This window comes from Pistacia vera, unplaced genomic scaffold (genome assembly GCF_008641045.1).
Source record: "Pistacia vera cultivar Batoury unplaced genomic scaffold, PisVer_v2 Contig911, whole genome shotgun sequence".
Taxonomy (NCBI): domain Eukaryota; kingdom Viridiplantae; phylum Streptophyta; class Magnoliopsida; order Sapindales; family Anacardiaceae; genus Pistacia; species Pistacia vera.
The window spans coordinates 154,635-170,690 of record NW_022196792.1 but is presented as its reverse complement, the minus strand read 5'-3'; the positions used below and the strand labels follow the sequence as shown (position 1 = coordinate 170,690).

Sequence of the window (16,056 nt, the reverse complement as noted above, 5' to 3'; positions counted from 1 at the left end):
AGGTAATCCACACAAATCTAACAACTATGTTACACTTAGGAGACACAAAGCCTCAAATCAAGCTGGATTTACCTAAGCAAATTTTAACACAAAAGTTAACAATTTGGTCCTAAGCTACTGCCTTTAGTACAGCACCATGCAGAACATATTATTTGCGGCAAAAAACTATCTTCAAGCTTCAGTTCCAGCACAATAAACTTCCAGCACAGCATCATAACTTTAACACTCCTCCTTGATGCTTTTGCTGGAAACACCAAGTTTTAGCCTTAAATCTTCAAACTTGGATTTGGACAAAGCTTTGGTCATAATGTCCACAACTTGATCTTCTCCTCTATAGTGCACCAAACTCACTTCACCACATTTTTCAGCTTCCCTCACTGCATGATATTTTATCTTAATGTGTTTAGTTCTACCGTGGAGTACAGGGTTTTTGGCCATGGCTACAGCCGATTGATTATCACACAAGATCAATGTAGGACTTCCTTGAACTTGTTGTAAATCATCCAATATCTTCCTTAGCCATACAGCTTGATTAACTGCGGCTGCTGCAGAAGTGTATTCTGCTTCAGCAGTGGACTAAGCCATAGTTTCTTGCTTCCTTGATAACCAGCAAATTGCACCTTGGTTCATGTAAAATACATAACCATAAGTACTCTTTGCATCATCCAGGGAACCACCCCAGTCACTGTCAGTATACCCCAATAGTTTCAGACTTTCGGATTTCCTAAACCAAATGCCTAACATGGTGGTTCCTCTCACATATCTCAAAACTCTTTTAGCTACCTTAAAATGCAGCTCACTTGGGTTACTCATGAACTTGGAAAGGTAGCTAGCAATGAACATAAGGTTAGGTCTGGCGACTGTGTAATACAACAAACACCCTACCAAACTTTTGTATTTTCCCTCATCCAATCTCTTTGCACCATCTTGTTTGCTTAGCTTCAAGTTGGGAACCAGTGGGGTATCTACTGGTTTACAATTCTCCATTCCAAACTCCATGAGAATCTCAGCTGTATACTTCTGTTGGCACACAAAAATCCCACCTGCAGATTGATTTATTTCCATGCCTAGAAAGTAAGTCATCAGCCCCAAATCAGTCACTTCAAATTTAGTTTGCATGGCTGACTTAAACTGATCCAACTCACCTGGATTGCTTCCAGTAACTAACAAATCATCAACATATAGAGAGACCACAGCCAATCCACTTTCATTCTTCATAATGTAAAGTGTGTATTCATTTGGACTTCTAGTATAACCAAGACCACATAAGTGGTCATTTATTCGGCTGTACCAGGCTTTAGGGGCCTGTTTCAGACCATACAAAGCTTTCCTCAGCAGGTACACTTGATCTTATTTTCCCTCAACCTTATAGCCTTCAGGTTGCTCCACATAAATCTCCTCTGAAATCCACCCATTCAAGAATGCCGATTTGACATCTAACTAGAAAATTTTCCAGTCAAATTGGGCTGCAAGTGCCAACAATAATCTAATGGTATCATGCCTGGCTACCGGGGCAAGGATATCAGAAAAATCAATCCCTTGTTGTTGTGCAAAATCTTTGACCACAAGCCTTGCTTTGTGCTTATGGATTGATCCATTAGGATTGGTTTTCAGCTTGTAGATCCATTTCACTTGTATTACATTCCTTTTTTCTGGTCTGTGTACTAACTTCCAAGTATGGTTTTTCTTAATCATGGTGAGCTCCTCCTGCATTACAACCTTCCACGCATTAGACTTTGCTGCCTCATAGTAATTTCTAGCTTCCACCATAGCCATATTGCATCTTTCGTATACATCAACCAAGGATCTAGTCCCTCTTACTGTATGTTCTTCATCATTATCAGAATCTGCCTCTCAGATCAGCCCCTCTCTCATCTCTTTCTGTCTTGACTAAGCTTGCTCATCTATTCTCTTCTCTTCCCAATTCCAAACTGCACTTTCATCAATCTTTATATCCCATGTAAATATAATTTTTCTTGACTTAGGGATATATACTCTGTAGCCTTTGGAGTTGCTGCTGTAACTTATAAATATCCCAACTTTAGCCTTATCATCCAGCTTGGTTCTCTTGGTTGTTGGAATCATGACATAATCTATGCTTCCAAATATTTTCAAACTCCCCACAGCTGGTTTAACTCCACTCCATGCCTCAATTGGAGGTTGGTACTTGACTGCCTTAGTGGGCAGCCTGTTTAGAAGAAAAACACCTATATTAATAGCCTCAGCCCAGAACATTTTAGGAAGATTCTTCTTAGCCATCATACATCTGGCCATTTCCATAATGGTTTCGTTTCTTCTCTCACAAACACCATTCTACTAAGGAGTGTAAGGGGTTGTAAACTGATGCTGAATTCCAACTTCATGGCAAATTGAGCTGAATTCATTTGAGGTGTATTCTATCCCATTATGACTCCTTATAGTCTTGATCAATGTTCCAGCTTGATTCTCCACCAGTAGCTTGAATTTTTTGAACACAGCAACTACCTCATTTTTCTGCTTCAGAAAATATACCCAAGCCATTCTTGAATAATCATCAATGAAAAGTACAAAATACCTACTGCCATTTAGTGATTTAGTTTTCATAGGACCACACACATCTGTGTGGATCAACTGTAGCTTGTCACCTGCTTTCCAGACTTGATCTGTAGGGAAGGACAGTCTGTTGAGTTTGCCAAGTTGGCAGGCTATGCATAAACTCTTTTTATCCTCTATTTCGGGTAGGTCCAACATCATATCTCTAGTCTTAAGTTCTTTGATTCGTAAGAAGTGAAAGTGCCCAAACCTTTTATGCCAAAGCTCAGATTCTTCAGCCCTACTAACCAGTATTAAGTTTACTGACTTTTTCCACTTTACCGAGAAGCTTTTTCCCATTATCCTAACATTCATCAACTCATTTCCCTCACAATCCAATATAAGGCATGAATGGTTTTGAAAGTGTAAAGTGTAATTCTTCTCTAGCATTTTTCCTACACTTAACAGATTTTGTGTAATTTCAAGCACAAATAAGACACTTGAAATAACCTTGGTACCTGTTTGTGTTAGGACTGCAACATCTCCAATTCCTTCAGCTTCCACATAATCATCATTTCCAATCTTGACTCTAGAGTTGTAGGTTCTATCCAATCTGATAAAATTCTCCAAATTGGCTGTCATGTGGTTGGTATAATCACTTTCTGTTAGCCACACATCACTGCTGGTCTGAGTTGAGTAGCATGAAGCTACAAATAGTTGCTCAGACTCACTGCCCTGCTGTTGATCCTCTGCATATTGAGCTTGCTGTGATGGTTGTGCACCTTTGCTTTTGCACACTTTTTCATTGTGCCCAAACTGTTTGCACCCTCTACACTGGATCCTAGGCCTAAACCAGCACCTGTTCTTTGCATGTCCCTTCCTTTTGCAGTGAGAACATGGTGGATAACTTCTTGTTCCACTTGGTTTTCCCCACTGCCCACTAGTTTTCTCTTTTCCTCTCTTGTCTCTGGCATGCTTTTTTTTATTTCCCTGAATATTCTTTCCCTTTTGAGCAGCTATCATAGCACCTTCATTAGTGTCCTCTTGCCTCATTAATCTCCTTTGTTCTTGAGCCTATAGAGCATGGACCAATTCGGTAAGGCTGATTTGTGATAGATCCTTTGAATCTTCTAGGGAAGATATCTTGGATTCAAACCTTTTGGGTAAGCTAACTAGTACCTTTTCAACAATCAAATTATCACTCATCTCAACTCCCAATAATATGATCTTATTCACCACACTCATACGCCTATCCACATACTCCTTTACTTTCTCCATCTCCTGTATTCTCAAACTCTCTTCCTAAGTTCATCACTTGCATATTCCTGATTGTATCACTTCCCATGAACTCCTCCCTCAACCTATCCCATGCTTCTTTTGCTGTTTCACATGTCATTATCCTTGTAAACATAAGGTCTGTTACAGCAGAGTGTATATGAGATAAGGCTCTTGGAGCTTTTGACATCTCCTGTTCATACATCCTCATCTGATTCAGAGTGGGGTTTAGACCAAGCTGCGGTGGTTGCTTCTCTTCCTCCACATACTGCCAAAGCCCTTGTCACTTAGATAGGCCTTCATTCTAACAGCCCAAATATGGTATTAGTCACCATTGAACACTGGCAGTGAAAGAGAAGCTAATTGAGTTGCCATGGAAACCAGATTGTAGTTTGGGACAGAGTTGTTCTTCAAGAGGTTGGAGTTTGATGGTGATTTGAAGGTTGGTTTTTTTGAGTTTCTTAGATGGAGATGAGGTGATCTAGCTCTGATACCAAGTTGGTGTTTTAGCAATGCTGAATTGTCAAAGAAAGAGAGAAAACTGAAGAGAGCTTAATCTATCTTTTCATTAGCCAACAACCATATAATATAACATATCTTTGGCTTACTGTTACAACCACTATCCAATAAGCCTTTTACATAATGCAAGGTAATCCACACAAATCTAACAACTATGTTACACTTAGAAGACACAAAGCCTCAAACCAAGCTGGATTTACCTAAGCAAATTTTAACACAAAAGTTGACAATTTGGTCATAAGCTACTGCCTTCAGCACAGCACCATGCAGAACATATTATTTGCAGCAAAAAACTATCTTTAAGCTTCAGTTCCAGCACAATGAACTTCTAGCACAACATCATAACTTTAACAGGAAATAAAGGAGAAGAAATTACCTCTGTGTCGGGTAGCAGAGTGATTAATGAAGATGCATTTCTGTATACATAAATAGAAGAATGAATTTGAATGTAAGGGATGTGAGAGATCCTGCACCATTTATTTCCTGTCTCCTTTAGGTAAATTTCCTTGCAGAATAGAGCACTCATTGATAATGAATTTCTGCAAAGCCGGTCTTTGGAGAAGGTTATCAGGCAATGCCACCAACTTGGGGCATGAACAAAATTTCAAGAAAAGAAGGTTTGGCATAACTCTTTCATCCCATTTAACATTCCACTCCTCCTATTCTCTCATATCCTCAAACTCCAGATTTATCAACACTGGAAAGGTATACACCGTGGACGAAGAAGCAGATGATATTGTTTCCCAAAATTCATTATTTGCTATTTTCATACCGTTCATTCTTTTTATAATGAGTGACTCTAGGGATGGTAATTCTCCCAAAAGAGATAATGATTTCAATTTTGGGCATGAATCAAGTTCCAAGTAACGAAGACACGGCAAGATTTTAACACTCGTATTAGTACTCCGACCCCACGCCAACTCCTCCCATTCTATCATGTTCCAGAACTTGAGATACCTCAATTTCGGAAAGGCAATAGAGGTACCTGATGGTGACGAGCCATCAATATTTATTCCAAAAAATACATTACCCACATTTTCCACACCCTTCATATTGCATAAAATAAATGATTCAAGTGATAATAATTTTCCTAAATCGCGCAAATCCTTAAATTCAAAGCAAGACATTAGCTTTAACATCCTCAACTTGCCTAGTTCACTGATCCAGTCTAAGGGCATAGTTTTGCCAGTGTAACATTGTATGACTAACTCCTCTAAATTTGGAGGTGATTTTAGGCTTTTAAGAATTCCTTCATTGTCAACATTTGTCTTCTCATCGAATCTTAGACTTAAACCATAAAGATTTTCCTTATCTTCAAGTTTTCCTTTATTAATCTCATTCACATTTCCCAAACCCGTTAAAGTGAGAAGCTCTTCAAGTATTCAGATCTTTCAAACATTCAAACCTTCCTCCTTTCTCATTAATCTTATCATTACTCACAACGAATTTCTTCAATGTTTGAAGACAAGTTAATTCCTTAATTCCTCTAGGCATGTAACTTAGACAAGTTCTGTGGTTCATTAAACGCCTAAGGTTGATTAAATTTCCAATCCTGCGAGGTAGCTTTTCTAGTCTATAACAATTATCGAGATCTAATATTTGTAGATTATATAACTCACACAATGTCTCAAATAATTTTTTAATTTTCATATTGTGAGATAAATTAAGATATCTCAAATGTATCAAATTTTTTATATTTCTTGGAATTTCTTCTATTGAGCAATCACTCAAATCTAATGTCCTTAAACATGTCAACTCCTCAAATATTTTGAATAGCTATCCCCCAATTTCTGTCTTATTTACAACCAAGCTAGGCAACTTTGTCGCTTTACGAATATAAGAGATTGGAATTGAATTAGCTGTTATCATCACATGTCGAGCTTCTTCACAAGGAGTTTCTAATTGAGATTTCTGATGATCATCTTTACTGGTGGGAGTTAAACATTCTTTCTCCATAAGAAATTTAGCAAAATCATGCACTATATTGGGCATCTTACGTCGTAATATGCTACCATTGTATACACTTCTTTCAAAATCTTGAAAGAAATGACTCATTGCTAAGATTGCAAAATACTTTTCACCTACTAACTCCATGCGTCATCCTTTCTTAATGCCCTAAGATAACCTTGAGCCATCCATAACTTAATCAAATTATCTTTATTTATCACAAAATCTTTCGGAAAGATTGCACAATATAGAAAACATTTTTTAAATTTGGAAGGCAATTCATAATAACTCAATAGTAAAGGACTGGGAAATTGTGTTTCCATCTTTTCTAATTTTATTAGCTTACTGTCGACACTTTCCCACTGTTCACTATTTGTTGTTGAGCTCAATAGACTTCCTAAAATCTTTACAACAGAAGGCAAACCATTGCAGGTGCTTGCTATCTTTTTAAAAACAAGGCTTGCACATTCACGCTCTACACAAGTCAGTGTAGAAAACACAAGTTTGCTAAAAAATGACCAGCGTTCAACATCCGACATTTTATCTTCACTAGTCTTTCTAGAAAACTCAAATTTTCTAAATAATGATAATGAAGATTGCCATTCATTTCCTAATACGACCATGTTGGTGCTTCCCATCATTTTGGTAGTCTTAATTGTAGATGTTGTCACCAAAACTCTACTTCCTTGAGAACCACCCAAAGAATCCTTAAATTGTTCCCAAATTTTGAGATTTTTAATCCGCACATCATCTAAGACGAGAAGAAACTTTTTTCCCTCTAAACATCGACATATTTCTCCTAACAAAGTTTCTAATTTATTTTCATTTAGTGCAAAATTATCTTTTTTAAGAGATTTAAGGATTTCTTTAGCAATCATAACCCCATCAAAAAATTTATGGACATACACCCATATTTTGTATTCGAATCTATTTTTCACCTCATCATCTTTAGCAACTAACTAAGCAAAAGTTGTTTGTTCAGTTCCTAACATCTCTACTACGGAAATGATAGGAAGATGATCAATTGGAGCTTGACTACTCTCATTCAACAAATGCTTTACTATGGCATTCTTATCATAATCTTTTCCAACAACCTATGGCAAATAAATAACATGGGTAATCATTTCTTCTTCTACTCTTGTGTTCATTGACAAGCTGAAACTAAAATCATCTTTTTCCTTAACAATTTCATCAAGAGTTTCATTCATTTCTTTTATCCTGAGAGCAATATTTTGACATATAAAAACTTGTCTTGAACCAAAGATTTGAGAAAAAATGAGGGAACGTACCTTCTTTGAAAGGTTGAAAGCATTTTCAACTTCCTTCATTTGTAATTTTCTTGTTGCAGCAATCCACGTGTCCAACACATCCTCCATATCATAGAATGTGCCTTGAAGCTTATCTAACCACACCTTTACCCTGCTGTCTACCATTTGTTTTTCCTCCGCATCTTCAAGAACAGCTTGAATAGCCTCAAGTTTTTCCTTGAGCTTTCCCACTTCATTCTCACCCTCAATTACTTTCATTTCTTTAGTTATTGAAGCCAGCTGCTCCAAGATTGTGGGGATAAGCGTTTTGGCCATATTGAAAGATGGTTAATGATGAAAGGAAGATGACAATTTGAAATATTTTGTGTGCTTAATTATGCTGTGCTAGCATATCCTCTCCAGTTAACTGTTCTTTTTTATACACGCCATAGAATCTTTCACCTGATGGCTCAAAAAAAATTTACTTGGGTGTCACTCAAGGTTTGTAGTTTTCTCCATGTAATTCCCATAATCTTTTCTTTTGACATATTCAATATTGCTTTGATGCTAGTTAAAGTATGAAGTTTTCTACAAGCAATTCCCAAATTCTTTTCTTTTAGCATATTAATGAACATTTTGTTTTGATGCTGGTTAAGGTATGTAGTTTTCTCCAAGCTATGTCCTCTTCTTTTTCCTTCCACAAGATATTTCTTTTCAGGTTCGCAAATTTATTCTGAATATTGGACTTTGATCTAACCCAATGTTGCATTTATGAGTGCACTTTGTACAGTCCATTAGATTTAGTTATTTGGTAATGCCACAAATAAATTGTTTAGTAGTTACCAACAATGCATATAGTTTATTAACCCTTCCTGTATATTGTTGCAATCCTACCTCAAATAGATATGGCTAAGTCTTGGACTTACGAGGGCAACATCATTTAATAGGTTAGTCTTTTGGTTAGCTGATATATGTTCGGTGACAAGTGGTGTTTTAGCTCTTTAAATCAATTAAATGGATGAATTGAACCGTTAAGTGAATACCCTAAAAACCGATCATAGAGTGACTTAGACCGTTAAATAGGTCCTCCTAAAAACCAACCAAAAGGAATGCAAACCAATGAAAGTGCCAAATGCCATGACTTGATTGGGGTAGTGGGCAAGCGTACTTGTACTAGTTAATATTCTATTTAATAATGTTAAATAGCTTCCAATATAAAGGATTTATGATTTTTACGCTCCCACACATTTTTTTATTTACCAACACTGAACAAAGTAATGGATAGCAACGAACATAAATCCAAAAACTTTTCTCTGTAGTAATTAAAATGGTAATTCACTCTCACTCTCTCCTTAGGTAGACAATTCGTTAAACTTAAGAGAAGTATTCACTATATCCAACATGTTTGTCTGGAAAAACAAAGGCTCTGTTTGGCTTATTATTTCTACCCATATTCCTAATCTTATTCCCAAAATACTTGTTTGTTTTGTTATTTGAGAAATATTAGTATATTTTTTACTACTTTTAGACCCCTTAAGTTTATTAATTTCATTAAATACCCCTCAAAAAAATTTAAAAATTAACAAAAACACCCCCCCACCCGTACTTGCCAGATTCTAGCTACCACAACCACCGTCGTTGGTAGCCAGAATCTGTCACAATGGCCTAGAAACAATCGAAACTGGCCAGTAATTCACCGATTTAGCCGTCAGTGACGGCCAAAGAAATGACCGTCATAGACGATCAACGATGGTCAAATCTTAGACATCGTTGACTGTCAACGATGGCCATATCTTTGGTTGTCGCTGACGGCCAGATCTAGACTTTTAAGGCCATTGACGACCAAATCTAGACGTAGATCTGGCCTTTTCTGGCCAGATCCATGGTAGATCTGGCCAGAAAAGGCCATATCAACGCCCTATCCGCCAAATCTGACTGGTCTGCGTCGTATCACCATTTTCTGGCCAGATTCTGACGGTAGTGGCTGGAATCTGACACTGTGGGTGGATGGGAGTGTTTTTGTCATTTTACAAAATTTTTATATATTGAGGTGTTTAGTTAAATTAGCAAACCTATGGGGGTTTTTTTGAAAATTTTTAAATTTTACCTCGTAATTCTCCCCTATTCAACTATCCAATATTATTCCCAAAATCTTATCCAAAATAATAAAACAAACGGACCCAAAGCTTTTAGATAAATAGTAAACTCTTCTGTCAACTAATTCGGTTTGTTTATTTTTCTAGCATTGCGATGAATTTTCTCTCTAACATATTAAACTTGGAATTTTTGATTAGCAAAGAAATCAATGGATAACATCTTCATCTCTGTTGATGCGTGATTTTTACACCAACGAAACACACGTGTGAGATGTTGAGCTGGCCCAAAAGACACACGTGCATGCAAAGGAAAATAACAGTAAATGCAATGGGGACAGTTTTTAAAGTGGTTCGGATGCTAAGGTAGCAAGTCTTGCATCCACTAATGCTTATATTGATGATAAGGGTCAGGTCGCTTTTAGCTGACTGACTTTACAATGATATTACAAGGTATCAAATGCTTCTAGAGAGAGAGAGAGAGAGAGAGAGAGAGTAGCTAATCTAGTGTAAAAATGTGCGAACCCCCTTAATGAGAGAGGAGCTCCCAATTTATAGTGGGATGCATTGAGGTAATGATCACTAAATTTGTAAGTTGGTGGGATTATCCGTGCAAATCCTTCTTTATGTCACATTGCCCACCTTCCAGAGTGATTTGCATGATTTGGAGCAGGGATTGGACACGTGGGATCATCACAACTTCTAGCTGGCCTGACGTGCACCCACTATTCTGACGGAAGCAGGCTGTAGGTGTACCCATGATCTGACTCCTGTAGGCTGACTGGATCTTAGGTCATCCCTTATATTTTTTAGGCATAACAGAAGTCCCCTAGTTTTTAAGGTTCGAGGATTAAACCTTTGAAACTACAAGTCATGCCGCAATTGGATGATTTCTGAAAATTCTGGAAATTCTGGCCCGTTTGAAAGTAGGTCGGGATGGCACTTTTTGCGAACACGACCTCGTATGATCATTGTTTGCAGAGGGCAAGCGACCTGATTTCGTCATACGGCACTTGTTGTGCTTTTGATATGGTTGCATTTAAGGAAGCAGTCTTTGCGCTGACAGATGTACCCTGTGCGTGATAAGGGCCAGCCAGACGCATTAAATGCGTTGTATACTGACACAGTACACTTTATCAGAACATTAAATGCGAGGTATGTTGGAATGACGCACCTTACCAGAGCATTAAATGCATATTGAGGCGCCATTAATGCTCTGAGAGAGAGAGATGGCCGTCATTTGAGCTTTTCAACAGGAAAGATGAAGGTTTGACTTTCTTCAGTCGTGACGCTCACTCTTCCCCGCTGATGAGCGACACATGGCCGTGATCGACGGTGAGAAATCTTTGTCGCTCAAACACTGTTTCGATTCCGAGAAATCCAAACGTCGATTCATACGCTATAAAAAACTCAAATCTTTCTCTGGCAATGTCACCAGAGTCTTTTTCACAGAGAGTAAGAGATTTTTGCAAACCTGGAGCCTTTGCCTTCCAAACCTGCATTTCTCCGGTATTCGAAGTGGAAGCTATTCTCATACTCCGAGAGGTAAGAACCTTTCTCTGTTTTTGTTTCATTATTTTCCATGATTAAATGGCGTAAGTCTTCCGGTAACCCATCGGAGACAAGACGCTTACGTCGGGTTCGAGCCATGAATGGCGGCTCGAATTGTGCTGTTAGGGTTTTCTTTGGGATTTAGGGAGTTTGTTTCCTCCCACGTCATCGTACGAAATAGCATACGGCGGCTAAATGACCCTTCTACTTGTCGCTTTTGTAAATTGGCAAAATGAACCCCTCAACAACCAGATCCGAGCAGGGAACCGGTTCGTCCCTGTAGGGTGCTCTGAGTATCCCTCTCGAGGTCTTCTCGGTACTTACCAGGGATGAGCTTGAGAGGGTAATGAAGCAGTATGGTATCGAGGTGAACGTTTTCCTCGATGTGACACACTTATCGCGATACCCGCCAAGTGACTTGGCCGCGATACCTGAGGAGATCATCAAGGGCGGGGGACTGATCCCCTTCCACCATTTCATCATGTCGCTTTTGGACCACTTCGGGGTCGCGTCGATGCAGCTGACTCCGAACACGTACGTCATTGTCGTTGTAATGTACATTGCGTACCACGAGAATGGGCTGGGTGAGCTGACCACGACGAAGCTCGACTGCTCGTATTTCTCGAAAAAGAGCAAGGACAAGGATTCTTGTTACTTGTCCAGGCGACCTACTATCGTCGAGGGGATACACAGTTACCCGAGCAACGCGAGGGCCTATGAAACGAAGTTTTTCTTCTTTCACTATGACGACCATTGCCGCTTCCAGGAACTAAGTAGGCCTCTTTTTCTTCTTTTTTTTTTTTTTTTTTTTTTTTTTTTTTTTTTTTTTTTTTTTTGACAAATTCATTACATTCGAAATGTGCTCTTTCTAACGACCTGATTCCTTACTGACAATTAACAAGACGACCGACTTAGGGCTGCTTTTCGATAGAAATAGGATCGTGCATTTCGGCTCCCTACCTGAGGAAAAGCGCGACGTGAAGAAACTCATGACGACCGCGAATTTGAGAAAATACGATTTCTTCAACGTAAACGCGTCGCTAGAGCCCCCATTGGGTAAGTCTTGCTAACTGGTCCTTTTTTGGTCGTGAAATAGAATATCTTTGCTAATGATGCTTTGCATGCAGCGACCATGCCTCCAAAGGAGTCAGAGCAACCGCGATGAAGGCCGCTCAATTTTCCTCGATCAAGAAAAGCCAAGGCAACTGATGCTGCTTCGACCATTCCCCCGGCTAAAGGTGCAACATTGGGCCCATAGATGCGACCTGCTGGAACTTCTCAGCCACAACCGTCAGAGGACGCACCAATACGAACCACGAAGGTCTCCCAACCATTGCTTGCTCGCTTGAGGCTAAAGACAACGGCTCAACGAAAGAGGAGGAGGCAGATTCAGGTCGAAGAGTCAGAGACCGAATCTGAGGGCGATCAACCAAAGAGGTCGAGGTCGAGGTCGAACGTGAGGAGGTCGGGTGAGGAACCGATGGATGATACGACCACTGCTGAAGGCGCGAAGAAAGGATACTCCAGTGTTGGACTCGCTGGGGAACCTTCCGAAGTACCTACAGTCGGTTATCTACGCTTTATTGGAATGCGGACTCTCATAATCATTTAAGCAGTTCGCAGACTCCAGCGACGTGGACCTAATGTCCACATCGGTCCAACACTTAAGCAAGGTAAACGAACTATCCTCGGCGAGGACTACCCTTAGCTCCTTTTGATTAGCTAACTCTATCTTTCTTTGTTCGCATGCCCTTCTTTCCATGCGAATGTCCCTAGAGAAGGTTCAACTGGGAGTCGCAAAGGGAGAGGTTGCTCTGAAAGAAGAAAATGCAACGCTCAAGAGAAGCCTGGAAGCCACCAAAACAGATAGAAACCTATCTTCTGAGTCGGCGAACCGATACCTGAATGAAAGAGACGCGGCTCTTTGCATGGTGGACTTCCAAAAAGCGTAGCTCGAGAAGCATGGAGAGGAAACAAAGGAGCTACAAAGGACCATAGCCAGACTCTCCAAGGAGGTCGGGGAGAAGGACCAGGAGCTCAAAGCAACCTCTCTGCAAGCCTTGCGAACAGAACAAGAGAAGGACGCCTCCGAGAAGCGAAGGCAAGCTCTCGAAGTTGAACTTCAGGCAAGTCAGGGAAAAGTTGCTTCCTTGACAGAAGAGATACAGAATCAGGTAGCGGAGGTCGAGGAGAAGGCTTCCGAATGGGCGATCGAGTATATCTATGCCTTGCGACCGAAGAATCCGCGACTTGATATGTCCGACCTCCTGGGGGACTGGCGGGATACACTTATGTCCATGGCGTGGGAGGATGATGAAGCGGCAGCCTCCCGAGCAGGAGATTCGGGACATGCCTTGGATAAACCCTTAGCCGACCAGCCCTAGGACGATGAGGTCGGTCCTCTAGGAGCCAGATTACGGCTTATAGTCATGCCATTTTGCCTGTTGTACTCCTCATTAATGAAATACATTTTTGCTTTTACAATTTCTATTCACTTTATTATACATGAGTACTTCCTGATTGCTTACATTTATTGGAACAAGTGTGATAACATAACACATTTACATGAACAAGATTACATGTGAAGATTGTTACAAGCGCACAAAATAACACTTTACAAGGAAATGATTTACAAAAATCAGGAATTAATTTACAAGGAAAACTGAGTTCGGAATTACTAATAGTATGGTCGAAGGTGCTCAGCATTCCAAGCTCGGGGTACTTTGGAACCGTTCAGCCTTTTGAGATGATAAGTCACCGATCTAATTACTTTGTCGATGCAGTATTGACCTTCCTAGTTCGGTCCTAACACTTCCGCACTTGGTTCCCTGGTATTGAGAAGAACTTCCTTTAACACAAGGTCGCCGACCTAGAAGTCTCTTCGCCTGACCTTTGAATCGAATAACCTCTTCGCGCGTTGTTGATAGGCTGCTATCCTTAGCAAAGCCTTGCTACGATGTTCTTCAACAAAGTCTAGGCTTGCTCTCATAAGTGCTTCGTTTTCGGCCTCATTGTATAAGTCCCTCCGAAGTGAACCAGTTCCCACCTCTACGGGGATCATCGCTTTGCATCCGTATGCCAGCGAAAAAGGTGTTTCTGAGGTGGAGGTTCTTGGAGTTGTTCTGTACGCCTATAGGACTTCGGGGAAGTCGTCGGCCCAATTCCCTTTGGCTGCGCCAAGTTTGGCCTTCAGAGTGTGCTTGATGGTTTTGTTGACAGCTTCAACTTGGCCATTTGCTTGCGGTCTAGCGACTGAGGCGAATTTTTTATGGATGCCCAGCTCGTTGCAAAACTGTTTGAATTCCTCATTGTCAAACTGTTTCCCATTATCCGAGATGAGGGTATGAGGAATTCCGAAGCGGCACACAATATTCTTGAAAATGAAGTCTTTGAGCTTTCTGGTCGTGATCACGACTAGCGGTTCGGCTTCTACCCATTTAGTGAAGTAATCTACCACGACCACGACATATTTGACTCCTCCTTTCCCGAATGGCATAGGACCGATGAGATCGATCCCCTACATGGAAAAAGGCTAGGGGCTAGTCATGGTTATCAGTTCGTGGGAGGGAGCTCGCGGTATGTTCGCGAACTGCTAACACTTATCACACCTCTTGACAAAGTTGTAGGCGTCATCTTGAATTCGGGGCCAATAGTACCCTTGACAAACGACCTTGTTCGCAAGAGATCGTGCGACGGTATGATTACCACAGATCCCTTCATGAATTTTCCTCATGATGTATTCTGCTTCTTCGCTGGTTACACATTGAAGGAAAGGGGCACTAAATCCTCTCCTGTACAGCTGGTCCCCGATGAGGGTGTAACGAGTAGATCTTGTTTGCAGAACCCTTGCCTCGACCTTGTCGTTAGGCAAGATCCCATCCTTGAGGTATTGGAAAATGGGAGTCATCCAGGAATCTGATTCTGTCACATTCACGGCCTGTTCAATCAGGCTGATACTTGGGGCCTCGACGAATCGAATAAGAATGTTATCCGGTGATTCTAAGTCCAACGATGAGGCTATTCTTGCCAGGGCGTCTGCCACAGAGTTGCTATCTCTGGGAATCTGAGTGATTACGAAGTGCTTGAACGGCTCGAGTGCGGCCTTAGCTTTTTTCAGATAACGGACCATGTTTTCTTCCTTGGCTTGGTATTCCCCCAAAATTTGGTTAACGACCAACATGGAGTCGCTGTGGACACTGATCGCGGTTGCACCCATTTCTCTGGCTAACCGCAATCCAGCAAGTAGAGCTTCATACTCGGCCTCATTGTTGGTTGCCTTGAATCCAAACCGAAAAATATCGTGAACACGAGCCCCTTCAGGGCTCAAAAGGAGAAGACCTACACCGGCCTTCTTTCTGTTCGATGATCCATCGACGTAGAGGCTCCAGGTCGACAGATTTTAAGCGATTTCCTGGATGGCTTCGCTAGGCTATTACTCTGACTCACTTGGAAGATGGGAGAATTCTGAGATGAAGTCAGCAACAGCCTGCCCTTTGATAGTCGATCTTGGCTTGTACTTCAGATCGAACTGACTCAATTCCATGGCCCATTTAAGCAATTTACCTGATGCCTCTGGCTTTTGGAGGACCTGCCTGAGTGGGTAATTAGTCATCACATGGATAGTATGGGCGTGGAAATAAGGTCACAGCTTTCTGGAAGCAATCAGTAGGGCATAGCCTAAGTCTGGAGGAATGCAATGCAGGAGGAGATAAACATGATTGAGAAGAATGAAACTTGGGAGTTAGTTGACAGACCAACAACCAGGAGAGTGATCCAAATAAAATGGATTTTTAAAAGGAAGCTAAGGCCTGATGGTTCAGTGTATGAACATAAAGCAAGATTAGTTGTTAAGGGTTTTGCTCAACAATATGGTGTGGATTTTTCGGATACCTTTGCACCGGTGGCTAGACATG

The 16,056-nt window shown here is 40.7% G+C and overlaps 1 protein-coding gene across 1 annotated transcript; it reads right to left on the bottom strand.

Annotated features, from left to right (window-relative positions):
* Nucleotides 1-576: 576 nt before the first annotated feature.
* Nucleotides 577-1,776, bottom strand: LOC116119932 (uncharacterized mitochondrial protein AtMg00810-like). Its single transcript, XM_031405869.1, has 2 exons — nt 1,510-1,776; nt 577-1,305 (listed from the first exon to the last, which is right to left on the bottom strand). The coding sequence occupies exons 1-2, from the start codon at nt 1,774-1,776 to the stop codon at nt 577-579; spliced, it is 996 nt and encodes a 331-aa protein (XP_031261729.1).
* Nucleotides 1,777-16,056: the final 14,280 nt, after the last annotated feature.

Bases quoted from the DNA above. Each gene is read 5' to 3' on its own strand.
- LOC116119932 (XM_031405869.1), bottom strand. From the start codon at position 1,776: ATGGCTATGGTGGAAGCTAGAAATTACTATGAGGCAGCAAAGTCTAAT. The intron at 1,306-1,509 runs GTAGCCAGGCAT...GGTCTGAAACAG, and splicing joins TTTCTGATATCCTTGCCCCG to GCCCCTAAAGCCTGGTACAG.